At 43.3% G+C, this 15,603-nt stretch overlaps 1 protein-coding gene across 7 annotated transcripts in view; it reads right to left on the minus strand.

The window, feature by feature from the left end:
* Window positions 1-15,603, minus strand: part of EPB41L1 (erythrocyte membrane protein band 4.1 like 1) — a 214,776-nt gene that overhangs the window by 46,704 nt on the left and 152,469 nt on the right. For all 7 annotated transcript variants that reach the window (XM_075349828.1, XM_075349831.1, XM_075349830.1 and 4 more), the window contains 6 exons: window positions 10,206-10,424; window positions 9,155-9,242; window positions 6,519-6,671; window positions 6,277-6,374; window positions 3,492-3,667; window positions 2,338-2,468 (listed from right to left, as the gene is read on the minus strand). In XM_075349828.1, the coding sequence (XP_075205943.1) occupies window positions 2,338-2,468; window positions 3,492-3,667; window positions 6,277-6,374; window positions 6,519-6,671; window positions 9,155-9,242; window positions 10,206-10,424 (865 nt within the window). The remainder of the gene's footprint in view (window positions 1-2,337; window positions 2,469-3,491; window positions 3,668-6,276; window positions 6,375-6,518; window positions 6,672-9,154; window positions 9,243-10,205; window positions 10,425-15,603) is intronic.

The following is a 15,603-nucleotide window of genomic DNA, read 5'->3' on the forward strand; positions in this document are numbered from 1 at the left end:
ATGTCACCGCTGTTCACGCAGCTCGGTCTCTGCTTGAACCTCACAGCGGGCAGTCATGTTCTATGACCGTTCGGTGTGAATTCAGATGTAGCAGAGCTGGGATCGTCGTGGGACCTCGTGTGAATTACGTTGGATCTGCAGGGGTGTTTTGGGGTTAATAAAGGGGTGAAAGAGGGTGTTCTTTTTTGTCTTTTATTTCAAATAAAGAATTTTTGTGTTTATTTCTTTTTGCTTACAGATTAGAAATGGGGGGGTCTCACCGTTTGTCCGGCACCACTGAGTTCTGCATTGGGATGAGCAGTGCCGATATCGCCATACCTCCAGATACCTGCTGGGATACCTGAGCAATCATCCACCCTTCTTATTTTCTAGCACTGGACAGTTTCATCATACCCCCGTGCCCCTGTAGGCATCTGTACACATCGCGTCATCGACACGGCTCACCTCCTAATGTGGAAGCGAGTGGTGCCTGACAAACCCGTTAATACACGATTGCTACCAGGCCTTTTGATGTCACTTATGGCTTTGGCTCACAAAACTACACACGTGATCTAGACTTGAAATTTTCATGCAGCAATTTTTTTTTTTGCAGAAACTATCAGAGGAGAGCTCAAGGTTATAAAGCAGTGTTATTGATGAAGTTGTCTTGAAGAAGGCCTAGGCGATAGTTGTAATTTATTTTGTGTTGCTACAAAATTTGTTGCGCAGCTCAAGCCCTAGGCCTTATTCACACATTGATATAGGATCAGGATAGGAACCAACAGGGAGAAATACTGTAATGGAAAGATTTAAAACTGTTGGAGCCACTTCCCGTTAAAGCTGACATAGACTGATGCAAAATACTGATGTGTGAACGAGGCCTTAAAGTGAAAAACGCAATCTACTGTTCAGTTTGATTTTTAATGAAATCTAGCAATTCTGTTACTGCAGTATGACATTGATTAGGTAAAACAAATAAGAAAGTGTAACTTTTTCCCAGGCTTACAAGTGACAAGGAACTTTCTGCTACAATAAAAGCATTTGTTACTACCCAACTGTAAGCTATCCAGACGGTTCACATGCAGGAATAGACACAACTATTGCATTGGAAAAATCTTGCAAAATCTGATTATTAAGTACATATGTTTTATTACTGTGGTACTGTGTCACAATTGTAATTATTATTCATGTATTCTTTTATATCTGGTTTTACCCTATGGGTGTGATAATCACTCTAGTCAATGTAAATGTACCCTTGTGTCTCATTAGGACAATCCCTATGCATAGGAACGTTTAGGGCAGATGAATACCCAGAGGACATATTGGTAAGCCAGACAGAGATCTCCAAAAATCAGCTACCACTGTGTAAGAATCAGCATGGTATTACATGGTGACCTATTCATTCAAGTAGGCAGCATGTACTACCACTGCATTGCTCCGAAAGTGGCCACTGCAGGACATGACAATATATCACTGGGTGATTCAGCTACCAAACTAAGGCCTCATTCAGAGTCTGATTTTGTTCTTATTTCGTATGAGAAAAACTGATCGTATTTCAACACTATGCTGGATCCAATTTTCATCTGATTTTGGTCTGTGTGTCTGTTTTTACTATCAGTGTGGCATCGGTTTCTCTTATATGCAAAAAAAAAGCGTCTCCTCCACATTAGACAGTGGAAAACAAATACCGATAAGATGCCACACAGATGACAATCATTGTCTTGGATTAGGGATTTTCATCTTCAAACTATATCAAAATTGGACATGTCTCCTGTTTTTCTCTGCAGATCATCAGTGCTTGTGAAAAGGCCTATAGAATATAATGGGTACACGTTCTCTCAGTGAAAACTAAAGATATACCATGTACAAAAGAGAGGGATAGAAGAGAGAAAAGTATGTGAATGTTTTTAAGGCGGATTCTGCTGGGAACCTGCCCCAAAAACAGCTAAAAAACGTAAAAAAAATTGACAAACACTGCTATGTCAAAACAACTTGCTGTGCACATATTCATTTTTTTGTGACATGTTTTGTATACTATGGTATATACTTTGTTTCATGACAAAGCATACAGTATACCAATACTATAGTATAAATACGAATGTTGCACAACTCAATGTACGGTAATTCTAAAAAGTGAAGCGGTTTATCAACAATGTGCATCAAGTTATAAATTCCGCAGTTCACACATTGTAAAAAGTTGTAATTATCGTTTTGATAACTCTAAGATAAGAATAATCTTAATGGCTGGCTAAAATTTTCATTTCCAATTCAGAAAATCTTTTTTTTCTGGAATCACATGATCATTGTACTTACATCAGCATTACAATCTGCCTGCACCAGAAACCACCTTCAGCTCACCTTCAGCTCCTTGATTTTGGTTGGAGTTGTGACTTCCTCCCCTTCTTCCTCTTCTTCATGTTGAGATGGTTCGTGGTTTTTCTCTGGTGTAGACTCGTGGTTTTCATTGACTGCAGCCTGTTTAGAAAAGCCTAAAGACAGCAATGACTTATGTTAAATGGGTTGTCCACTACTAGGACAAACCCTTCTGATCGCACGTTTCCCCCAGGTAAAATAAAAAAGTCACCTCTCGTGCCGGTACCGTTCCAGCATTCCCTTCCCAGGATCCACGTGACATTGTGACGTCACGCAAGCCCTGAGTCCAATCAGCGCCGGCTTCTGTCTCCCCACCTTCGGACACAAGAATAATCAACAAGAAGTGAGTGGCAGCCGCAGTCCTCACTTCCTGATTAACTCATTTGGTCCGAAGCCAAGGAGACAGAAGCCGACGTTGATTGGACGTGGGGCTTGCGTGACATCACAATGTCACATGGACCGTGGAAATGCGAACCGTGGCACCGCTGGAACGGCACCCGCTTGGGAGGGGAGTATAGGCTTTTTTATTTTACCCGGGGAAAACGTGGAATCAGAAGGGGTTGTCCTAGTAGTGGATAACCCCTTTAATAATCGGGGTCAAAATCATATAAAAAGGGTTGTCCACCTTTGGGGTATTGTTCATTTTTACTTAAATGCATGTAATTGGGGCTGAAAATCAATTTTCGGTTTAGTTAAACATTTTGCACCATTTGCCTTCTATAACCTCGGCATTGCACTGCCGATTGCTGGCTGCAGAATGAGGTAACTGAGAATCCATCAGTAAGCCCACTATGATGGTCTGACAGGCAGTTTGTACCTCTCTTTCTGAGATCCTCTCAGATGATTTATATCACCACAAACCATATCAACTTTATGTAGGAACACAAAGAGGTTAATTTTTTTATGAAATCCAATAGCAAAGATGATTTTTATTGCCAAATACATCCAATGAAGTAAAACATTGTCCCCAGAGGTGGAAAACCCCTTTGAATATTAATATGCAGCCTAGTGATTTTAAGGGTATGTTCACATAAAGCTTTTTTACATGGATTTTAGAGTAGATAAAGCCCTTACTAGGACCCAATCATGATATTCAAGCTTCATGACTATTTTCCGCAAGGTTCTACACCCATACATACCTCCTTCATGACTCTGGGACAGCGTGTAGCGTTTGCTGGCGGAGCGCTTGAAGTTAGGGGCAGGTCTATCTATCAAGGCGCTTGCTTGCTGCGTCTGTGCCTGTGTGCGTCCACTGTATCGGAATTTTGAGCCCATCACTAGGAAACCCTTAGGGGCAGGTTCTGGGGACACCAGTCTGGAATATGAAAAGAAGGGTTTTACTGTTCCTTCTCTGCTCATAGCACAGAGTGTTTATCCAAAAATATTTTCAACCTGCTGTGTTATTATAGATGTGGCCTCCACACAGACAACATTGTCATTCTTCTCCAGCCTACTCTGACCCTACACATGGCGCTGCCACCGCAGTGCCATCATGATCTGCATATTAACTTAGCTGTCAGTATGTTGGTATGAGATATGCCAACCGTCCTGAACACGAACAAGATGTAACCTGCATATTAATACTCTGAGCCGCATTCATTATTACAGTCATTTTATGGGATAAACAGTTTTCTGAAAAATGTGTTATTAACTATTTTTATGAAAGTCATTTCTTTAGAAGTTGTTTAGTGAGGGGTTGTTGGAACTTTCCAGAATGGTACAAAAAAAGCCTAAATGTAGTAAAGGGCATAAAATACCAACTCGACCATTACTTACTGGACAGTTGTTCCAATACCATCACTCTTATGTACACTGTCTTTACTTCCCTAGAGAGGTCACATACCATATATATCAATGTGACTACGGATTCATTGGCCTCAGCGGTCTTGTGCCACTCACCCCAATGTCAAAGCTGCCCCCAGTAATTGGCTGCAGTGGTCACATTATGGTCACATCATTGCTACAAGAAAGTAAACAGAAATTTCTAGGGAACTAAAGAGGATTGAGCAGTTTGATGTTTGATGAGTCTAGTAGTGACTTAAGCCCTTAGTAGACGGGGCAAAAATTGCACAGCAAATTACAATATCATTAAAAACAGAGCGATATTCACAGTGTGTAATAGTTGCTAGTGATCAGAATATTGTTCAATTCTCGCAAAACCAGATCTCTCAACTCACTTAAAAATTAGCGCTTGTCGTCAAAACAAGTCACTGTCTATTAAGTCGCTACCACCTGATCCTAAGGCGTAATATATGCTTTTACGAACGACTAGTGACTTTCCAATGACTACAATCGTTACACATTTGCTTGAGTTATAATGAGCTTGTATGCATGATAATGATGTGATAAATATTCACTCGTCAATCGTCTGATAGGGTCTTAACTCCACTACTTGCATAGAGAACACATGAATTCTTGGATGGGGGACTCAGAGGACATAGCTGTTTGCCAAAAGTTATCATACGTTCTATCATCTTCACAGTTGTGAATCCTACAAACCATAACCATTACAGCTATGAAGCACAAGACAAATTGCACACTAGAAAGGTATATTTTGCATCAATAAAATTAGAGAAAGTTTTTGGGAAGAATTTTCTCTTCTTAACATATCTTGTGCATTTGGAACGGACTGGTTCAATTGTACTTTACATCTCTCGTGATTCACTATTTATCTAAGAAACTCTACCGCAAACAATCCGGTGTTATGCATTGATTAAGGGGTACTTTGCACGTTGTGACATCGCTAGCATCGGCTAGTGATGCCGAGCGCGATAGTACCCGCCCAGATCGCACATGCGATATCTTGTGATAGCTGCCGTAGCGAACATTATCGCTACGGCAGCTTCACACGCACTTACCTGCCCTGCGATGTCGCTCTGGCCGGCAACCCGCCTCCTTCCTAAAGGGGCGGGTCGTGCGGCGTCGCAGCAACGTCACACGGCCAATAGAAGCGGAGGGGCGGAGATGAGCGGGACGTAAACATCCCGCCCACCTCCTTCCTTCCGCATAGCCGGTGGACGCAGGTAGGATATGTTCCTCGCTCCTGCGGCTTCACACACAGCGATGTGTGCTGCTGCAGGAACGAGGAACAACATCGTATCTCTTATTGGTGCGACATTATGAAAATGACCGACGCTACATAGATCACCGATTTTCGACGCTTTTGCGATCGTTTATCGGCGCATCTAGGCTTTACACGTTGCGACATCGTTACCGGCGCCGGATGTGAGTCACTTTCGATTTGACCCCGACGATATCGCAGTAGCGATGTCGCAGCGTGCAAAGTACCCCTTAGTGTTTTAGTGCAATCTTGGGTTTTTTAATAATTCATAATATATGTAATATACGTAATGATTTTGTAACATGAACTCTTTCCCCAAGCACCTAAATGTTTTTTGTTTTTAAACCGATTTATAGTTTTTAAGATTTCTGCATATTCCAATAAAGATCTACGTATTTCATTCCTTGTGTGGACTTGTGGTTTAACATCTTCCTATATGCTAATTGATGTTTACTTGGATAAATGAATCTAAAATACAATTACAGCTTTGCCATTGACCATACCCACTTCTCTTCTACCTTTTGGCCGATATTCTCGATTGTCGTTTTTACAGACGAGTGTAGAGAAAAATTCAGCTAGTGTTCATATTGAGTTTGGTCTGATTCCATCAGTTGGCCTCCATACTGACAGGTTGGTGTAATATCATAGTTTACTATGTTATTCTATTTAGTAAAACTAGAAACATGAAGGATACCATTACAGTCATTACTTTGTTTCAATCCAATAATGATACATTTGTTACAAATTAAACCTTAACATAATGTGAACAATACCATGGCCATTACTGTGATGTATTGGGTACAATACAATTATAAACTGATGACCATAGCCCTCCGCCCCATGATGGAGAGTCTGATACTAACCTGAAAAACGTGTGGTGTTCTATGCAGACTTTCCAAAGCCGCTTGGCCGCTCGGTGATTAGGTAGTTTAAATCCGATGGTGCTTTCAAATTGCTCGTACTAAACAGATAATAAGTATAAAATAATACTCCAAAGAAATAAGAAAACCTACAGATGAAATCTATACAAATGTTGGCACTATTCCTAGACACAACATTCCTCTCCATTCCTTTGTCTCTCTAGAACACTTGTCATGTCACTTACCTCCCCTGGTCGGATCTTAATGTAAAAGTTGCTTCTTTTGTATGAAATCTTTAAGATTTTAGGCCAGGCAAACCGGTTTATTCGCAACCTGTCTCTGTAGATCAAGAGCCCATTGGCACAAACTCCCAGCATTATATCTATACCTTCAGAGTCCTGCAGAGCCAATGAAAAAAACAAGTCAGAATTAGATACAAAGGTCAACTTGGGCTACTACGAAGTTGCATTAACATTCTCCATAAGACGAACCTCCTACTTCAGTCCCCAAGAATTTTCTAGTGCTGCACCGGTTCCCTGGAATGCACTAACCCACCACAATCAATCAGATTAATTCCCAGTGTCCACAGTTTAACTTGTGCATTAATAGCTTTTCTCTACAGGCAGGCTTATCACATTACCTCACTGTGTAATCTCTGAATTACATGGTGTTATATCTAAATTATAAATATGTTGGCGTTAAATCAACAAAATGATTGTTTGTTTTATTATCAGTTTATGAAAAGAGTGTTTGTTTTTTTTTGTTTTTTTTTTTTTCAAAAACAGTGCCACTCTTGTCCATAGGATGTGTCAGGTATTGCACGTCAGCAATATTCACTTGATGAAAAGGAGAATGAGAACTTGAAGAGCATGGGCTGCCATAGTTCTCAGTGAGTGTGTCTTGTTTACACAGAATGATACACAATCACTCAGGGCTCATGGGGTGCCATTGTTCTCAGCAGTGTGAATCCTGTTTACACATTGTTCTCAGCACCAGAAGTCCTATTAAGGATGATGCACAATCACTCAAGGCACTAGGCTGCCATTGTTCTCAGCAGCATGAGCCCTGTTTACACAGGATGATACAAATAAACTCAGGGTGCATTGGCTGCCATAGAGGATCACAAAAGATAATGCTACACAAAAGATAATTTCACTTTATAAACAAATACTTTTCTCATTCATTGGGTGATTGGCAGCCTCTTTAGGCCTCACGTCAGTGATTCTGGTACGTATGTGCTAGTTTTTATACGTACCAGAATCATGGACATACGCAGACCCATTATAATCAATGGGTCTGCGCATACATCAGTGATTTGTCACTGACTGTGTCTACATGCGGCGTACACGTGTGTCCGTGTGCTCCGCACAGAGATATGTCCATTTTTTTCTGGATCACTGATATCCCACGGACCATACAGTGGTTCGAGTCCAGGAAACATGTACCAGAAAAACACAGACAATGAAAATAAAACGCATTTTTAACTCACCTTCTCCAGCGATGCTGTCTCCAGCCTCTGCTGGCTGCTGCTTCAGAGCTGGCTGCTTATTTTCATGCATATATTCATGTATAGAATAACATAGCAATCCATTAGGCACAAAACATGATGTCAATAAAGAGAAAACCACGGAAAAACAATGAAATTAAAACCGTGGAACAGGATGCACACCACAGGCAGCAATCAAAAACTGGAGGACAAAAGGTGGCTAATATGCAAAAGAGTACAAATATTTATTAAATGATAAACAATTCATTACAAAGAGTCGTGGAGAAGATGAAGCAGACATGACAAAACACTGGCACAATAAGGTAATATAACAATTAGTACAAAAAGCTGCACAAGGGACCAGACTGGTAATATACAATGCAATGACAATGTAAGTACATGGATAATCTAAAGAACATACCCAGACCTTCTTCATTTGCACTCTGGCACTTTATCACTTGTTATCTTGGCTGCACTGGGTATGTTCTTTAGATTATCCATGTACTTACATTGTCATTGCATTGTATATTACCAGTCTGGTCCCTTGTGCAGCTTTTTGTACTAATTGTTATATTACCTTATTGTGCCAGTGTTTTGTCATGTCTGCTTCATCTTCTCCACGACTCTTTGTAATGAATTGTTTATCATTTAATAAATATTTGTACTCTTTTGCATATTAGCCACCTTTTGTCCTCCAGTTTTTGATATATTCATGTATGCAGGCACAGCCGACCCGGAAGTAGCTGCAGCAGGGTCGGAAACACAGCAGAGCTGAAGAGTTCAGCACCACGGACAGCAAGAGCGGGGACAGGTGAGTATACATCCATGTGCAATCACAGATGACAGATAACGTATCACGGATTGCACATGGATAACCCACGTGTGCTGTGAATCACTGGACACAGAGGGATATATGCGTTTTTAACACGTCAGTGAAAAAGTCTGTGTTTTTCACTGACGTGTGAAACAGGCCTTACACTGCAACATAATCATGAAACGAGCGTTTTTAATGACGCTTGGTCACAATTATCTTGCAGTGTAATTACACCTTAAGAATTCAGATGTGGCTTGTCGGTCCCTCAGTAGACTACAGGCTGTTGTACAGCAACCTAAAATCTGGAGCTGAAATTTTGCCTGTACTGTATGTTTTCTCAAAGGAATTGCTGAGATCTTTTCTCAAATGGTTTTCCTATTGTTGGAGGAATTGTTATTTAAGCCGTAGTTGCCCCTTAAACCAAAGATCATTTTGTAGATGTACAACCTATTAACAAGAGTGGCAATGCAGGCCTTTGTGATTCCGGAATGTGTGACCAGGAAGAGGTGATGCATGCTGGAAGTATGAAAAGGATCATTCCATAGCAAGCTGACCCTGGGGAATGATCTCTGGCCCGTTACCTTGGCATGGTGAAGATCGACTCCATACATTGACAGCTTCTTGGCATTTTCTAGAAAATGAATTTCAGCCTCAGCAGGAGTCATTCCTCTGGTTAGAAATATACAAACATGAAAATAATATAAATGATGTGGCATATACTGTATCTTCACGCCAAACATACAACATATACACGTCTGTGACAGCAGCAAGCGGCATGAGTTGTAATGGAAGTTATCTATACAGGGAAGCGTCAAATAAACTAGCTTTTCCATGCAGATAATTGCAGCTTTCTGAATCCTTGGCAGCGACACAGGACAATGGGAAGCAGTGTTCCCCTATCACATGACACAACATCTGCAGGGGTAAGGTACAGAACTTCCGACCTCACTGCTACATAGAGAATGTTCATTGTTTCCAAAGGGGCCTTCGCTTCTCTGTATGCGTCTCACCTGGCATGAAAGGACTAAACACTGAATTTTCTGTCCTCTCTTTAGCGCTGAAGAGTGGAGGGATTTTTTATCCCGCTTTGGTTTTGAGGTGAAATTGTTTGACGCGCAAAACAGTAAGGGCCGCTTTACATGCTGTGACATCGCTAGCATTTGCTGGCGATGTCGAGCACGATAGCACCCGCCCCCGTCGTACGGACGATATGTGGTGATTGCTGCCGTAGCGAACATTATCGCTACGGCAGCGTCACACGCACATACCTGTTCAACGACGTCTCTGTGACTGCTGAACAATCCCTCCCTCAAGGGGGAGGTGCGTTCTGCGTCACCGCAACGTCACTAAGTGGCCGGCCAATAGAAGCGGAGGGGTGGAGATGAGTGGGACGTAACATCCCGCCCACCTCCTTCCTTCCTCATTGCCGGCGGACGCAGGTAAGGTGAGGTTCCTCGTTCCTGCGGTGTCACACAAACCGATGTATGCTGCCGCAGGAACGACGAACAACATCGTACCTGCAGCCTATTATTATACATTATATCTATATATGAACTTTGAATGAGGTGAATATATATTATTTAAACAGTCAACCTGGTTGCTCTTAGCCGCACCTCATCTGTGTGCTGTTACCTGTACGTTTTGTGCAGCTCCATTACTCTCTCTTCCAGCTCTCTTGTCTGATTAGGGGAGAATCGAAGTTCACTCACATAATTCCCATGATGTTCCTCAGGGTCATAGTCACCAAGCTCAGCTTGTACGGTATAAGACCCCAGTAGGGCGTGAGTAACAAAAGAGCAGGGTAGGCGGCCACTGATGATGTCAGCTCGTAACTGTAGGCACAGATAATACCTGCCAAGAATTAGGAAAATAAACTGAAATAGAAGAATTGAGTCTGGACAGAGTTCATATATGACATCCCTTACTTAAAGATGACCTGTCATCAGTTCTTGATCTTATTTTTTTCGCGATGCTTGCATGAGTATTCCAGTTTTTGCTTTTTATTCTTATTTATTGCACCCAATATTCTGATTTTTATTGTGTTTACCAAGGGCACGTTGTTCACAGAATACTCTGGGGGTACGGCTTTTATTGCATATTGGGGACACTAAATAAAAAGACCCATATGTCTGGAATTGTATGGGAAATTTAAAAACACAAACAAAAAGAAGGTCCTCTATAGGAAGAAAAATGATTGTCGTTAGTATATGGCAGATTGCATTTTTTAAAACTGCAATTGGATATAAATTTTGGGGAAAGACAATTATAATTGTAGCGCTGTTTATTACTGACGAATAGATTATTGTTCTATCAGGTGGCCATCGTGGCTCTGTGTCCATAGATGCATCGAGTAATGCTAGGCTTAGGATCGGTAGTTTACAGATCTTCATTACGTCATCGTGATCTTTTAATGACAGGAGTGCTGTATTTTTATATCCTAAGCAAATAATTCATGAATATCTTTTGATTATTTGAAAAGACCAGGCAAACAAAATGAAAGAAGCAATAAAGGCACCACGCAGAAGTTTATGAATAGGGGAAGCATTTTCAAACCCTTGCTTATAGGGAACCTATCATATTAAAATACAATCCTATCGACATGCACCATAATATAGAGTTGGAGAAGCTCGGCAGATTGAAATGGGAGTTTGTGGGAAATGTTTCAGTGACATTTGTATTTTATTAAAATTATATCTCTGCCCACTATGGGCTTTTTCATCAAATGGGCAATCTTACTTAGTGATTGACCACTATGTCTGTATGAAAAAAAATTGTTTAAAAGAACAGAGTCCTCAGTGGTTGATACCTTTTAATGGCTAACTGAAAAGATGGTAATAATTGCCACGCATCGATGACCTGCTCGATCAGTTGGCCGGGGCTCAGTACCTGACCATCATGGATCTGAGCCGGGGATATTGGCAGATCCCCCTGACTCGCAAGGCCAGGGAACGCTCTGCCTTTATTACCCCATTTGGACTGTACGAGTCCACGGTGATGCCATTCGGGATGAGGAATGCCCCTGCCACTTTCCAGCGGATGGTCAACACCCTGCTCAAGGGACTTGAAGGGTACGCGGCCGCGTACCTGGATGACATTGCCGTCTTCAGTCCCACCTGGGAAGATCACCTAGAGCATCTAGCACAGGTGCTCAGGCGGGTCCACCGGGCAGGTTTGACCATCAAGCCGGGCAAGTGTCAGCTGGCCATGAGCGAGGTCCAGTACCTCGGTCACCGGGTAGGCGGGGGAACACTGAAGCCCGAGCCTGAGAAAGTGGAGGCCATCGCATCCTGGCCCACCCCCAGGACCAAGAAGCAGGTGATGTCCTTCTTGGGGACCGCTGGGTACTATAGGAGGTTTGTTCCATGCTATAGTAGCCTGGCAAAGCCCTTGACGGACCTCACCAAGAAGAAGCTGCCCTCTGCAGTCGATTGGACAATGGACTGCGAGACAGCCTTCCGGGCCCTAAAGGACGCCCTGTCCAGCCCGCCCGTGCTACAGGCAGCCGACTTCACGCGGCCGTTTGTAGTACAGACCGACGCCAGTGACTTCGGCCTCGGTGTGGTGCTCAGCCAGGTGGACTCTGCGAGCCAAGAGCACCCAGTCTTGTACCTGAGCAGGAAGCTGTTACCGAGGGAAGTTGCCTATTCCACGATGGAGAAGGAGTGCCTGGCCATAGTGTGGGCCCTGCAGCGTCTGCAACCCTATCTATACGGGCGCCACTTCATCGTGGAGACGGACCACAATCCCCTCAGCTGGTTGCACACCGTCTCTGGGACGAATGGGCGATTGTTGCGATGGAGCCTTGCGCTCCAGCAATACAACTTCACCATTCGCCACAAAAGGGGCCGTGACCACGGTAACGCAGACGGGCTGTCCCGACAAGGAGAGGTCGCGGACGGGCGCACGGGGGAACACCGGAGTGTGCTGCCCCCTAGCGCCCTCAAAAGGGGGGAGGTGTGAGGCAAATCCCGGGATATGAAGATGAATTATGACTCCAGTCATAATCCCTCATCACTCCCTGGCAGTGCCCCCTCCCTTCTTGTTCTCAGTGTTCCACTTACACCTCCATGGCCATGTCCTGTGATATGGAAATGAGGTGGTGTGGGGACAATGGACACAGGATGACTCCCTGCCGTGACCCTGTAGTGGGGGCTGCTAGCTAGTTAGCAAGGCTATGGAAATAGCCAGACAGAACGACTCCAGTAAAAAATGGTTCATATCTCGCAAGCCATATTTCCGATAAATATGGCAACCATAAAAATGGTGTCTCCGCATGCGGACGATGCCGGCACACCCTTTTTATGGGAGCAGGACATTGGGAAATGCCCCAGGCGTGATATCAGCCAATGGGGAACTGGCAGGCAGGTCATGAGTCCCCTCGTTCTGTAGCTAAATTCATAACTGTCACAATGAGAGCATTGGCGTCCGCCTACGACGCTCCCAGGCCAAGTTATGGCCATATTCCATGTTGTGGATTTTGTCCATAACTCCAGCCAGGGGTGGAGCAGTGCTCCCTGTGAGGTCACTAAGGTAGGAGGGGACCTGGATTGCCCAGGTTGATAACCCTACTTCGGCCATTTTCCAGTGTTCTTTTCGCTGGGGGCACGTGTAGGAAACATCTGTGGGAAGGATCCTAGAAACCTGGGTACAGCGCCCCCCTGTGGCCAGACGCAACAAGGTAACTGCTGGAACTGTGTATGCCTGTTTGTAACCCATGCTTTGATTGTAACTGTACTCTGACATATGTATATTCTGTAGATTCCCTATTGTATATATTGTAGTTTCTAGTGTGCTTTAGGCTGATTAAATTATATAATTAATCTTGGGCTGTTCTGTTATCTCGATCTTGAATCCCACGTCTGTGTGTTCGGCTAATAGTTACCGTAAATCGGTTGGTGGCAGCGAATTGTGCCAAGGATTATTGTGGGGAGGCCAGTGAGATTCGGGGAGATTTTATATATTCCGCCCGCGGTGGTCGGGGGAATATATACCTTACTCTCACCGGGGACCCTTCAATAATCGGCATAAGTAGTATAGCGGCCTCCTTGCTTATGGTCGGGCAATTCCATAATTGGCCTGACTATAAGAGGGGCGCTAGAGAGCGCGTCACGTGCTCTGTCTGTCGGTCGGGAGGTATAAAGGAGGGGTGACCCCCACTTGTTACCCCCCGATTGTGACGTACTGGTAGCCAGCGCGGGGGATTTCTGAGTGACCCCCCCGAGATAACAGAACAGCCCAAGATTAATTATATAATTTAATCAGCCTAAAGCCACACTAGAAACTACAATATATACAATAGGGAATCTACAGAATATACATATGTCAGAGTACAGTTACAGATAAAGCATGGTTTACAAACAGGTATGCAAATTCAATCAGTTACCTTGTGCGTCTGGCCACATCGAAGCTTGCAATTATTACCATCTTTTCAGTTAGCCATTAAAAGGTATCAACCACTGAGGACTCTGTTCTTTTAAACAATTTTTTTATCTCTACTGGCTAACACGGTACAAAGATATATTTTACATATGTCTGTATGGACATTTGTACAAGGAAAGTTGTCAGTCTTTGATTAGGACCTCCCACTTGTCACATTGTGACTGCAGGATAGCGAGTGACAGGGGGCTCCTATACTGTCTCTTATGCTAGGTGACCCTAGGCTATCCCTGTCTTCAGGGTTACCCCTAATGAATGAGAGACAGGGGGCTCCTAAACTGTCCCTTATGGTAGGGGACCCTAGGCTATCCCTGTCCTCAGGGTACCCTTAATGGTGGGGACGCCTGAGTCCCTTGCCTGGCCCTTCTCCTAACCAGAGCTAATCTATTCACTCAAGGAAGGAAGGGGCAGCAGTGTGATGGCAACACAGATTTAGAGAGACAGGGAAAGCCCAAAACTCAGACACATTGCAAACTGACAGGAACAAACAGTAAGAAACTAAGGAGAAAAGCAAAAAAAAGAAAGGCAACACCACAACTGTACACAGCAATAAAGCATTACAACCACCAGTAATTCAGGATCAAATGACCTGTGCTGACCAGAATAGGTACACTATAGCTAGCACTAATGGAAGTGTCCAGCCTGCATATATACAGTTAGGTCCAGAAATATTTGGACAGTGACACAAGTTTTGTTATTTTAGCTGTTTACAAAAACATGTTCAGAAATACAATTATATATATAATATGGGCTGAAAGTGCACACTCCCAGCTGCAATATGAGAGTTTTCACATCCAAATCGGAGAAAGGGTTTAGGAATCATAGCTCTGTAATGCATAGCCTCCTCTTTTTCAAGGGACCAAAAGTAATTGGACAAGGGACTCTAAGGGCTGCAATTAACTCTGAAGGCGTCTCCCTCGTTAACCTGTAATCAATGAAGTAGTTAAAAGGTCTGGGGTTGATTACAGGTGTGTGGTTTTGCATTTAGAAGCTGTTGCTGTGACCAGACAACATGCGGTCTAAGGAACTCTCAATTGAGGTGAAGCAGAACATCCTGAGGCTGAAAATAAAGAAGAAATCCATCAGAGAGATAGCAGACATGCTTGGAGTAGCAAAATCAACAGTCGGGTACATTCTGAGAAAAAAGGAATTGACTGGTGAGCTTGGGAACTCAAAAAGGCCTGGGCGTCCACGGATGACAACAGTGGTGGATGATCGCCGCATACTTTCTTTGGTGAAGAAGAACCCGTTCACAACATCAACTGAAGACCAGAACACTCTCAGTGAAGTAGGTGTATCTGTCTCTAAGTCAACAGTAAAGAGAAGACTCCATGAAAGTAAATACAAAGGGTTCACATCTAGATGTAAACCATTCATCAATTCCAAAAATAGACAGGACAGAGTTAAATTTGCTGAAAAACACCTCATGAAGCCAGCTCAGTTCTGGAAAAGTATTCTATGGACAGATGAGACCAAGATCAACCTGTACCAGAATGATGGGAAGAAATAAGTTTGGAGAAGAAAGGGAACGGCACATGATCCAAGGCACACCACATCCTCTGTAAAACATGGTGGAGGCAACGTGATGGCATGG

This window comes from Anomaloglossus baeobatrachus, chromosome 5 (genome assembly GCF_048569485.1).
Source record: "Anomaloglossus baeobatrachus isolate aAnoBae1 chromosome 5, aAnoBae1.hap1, whole genome shotgun sequence".
Classification (NCBI taxonomy): Eukaryota; Metazoa; Chordata; class Amphibia; order Anura; family Aromobatidae; genus Anomaloglossus; species Anomaloglossus baeobatrachus.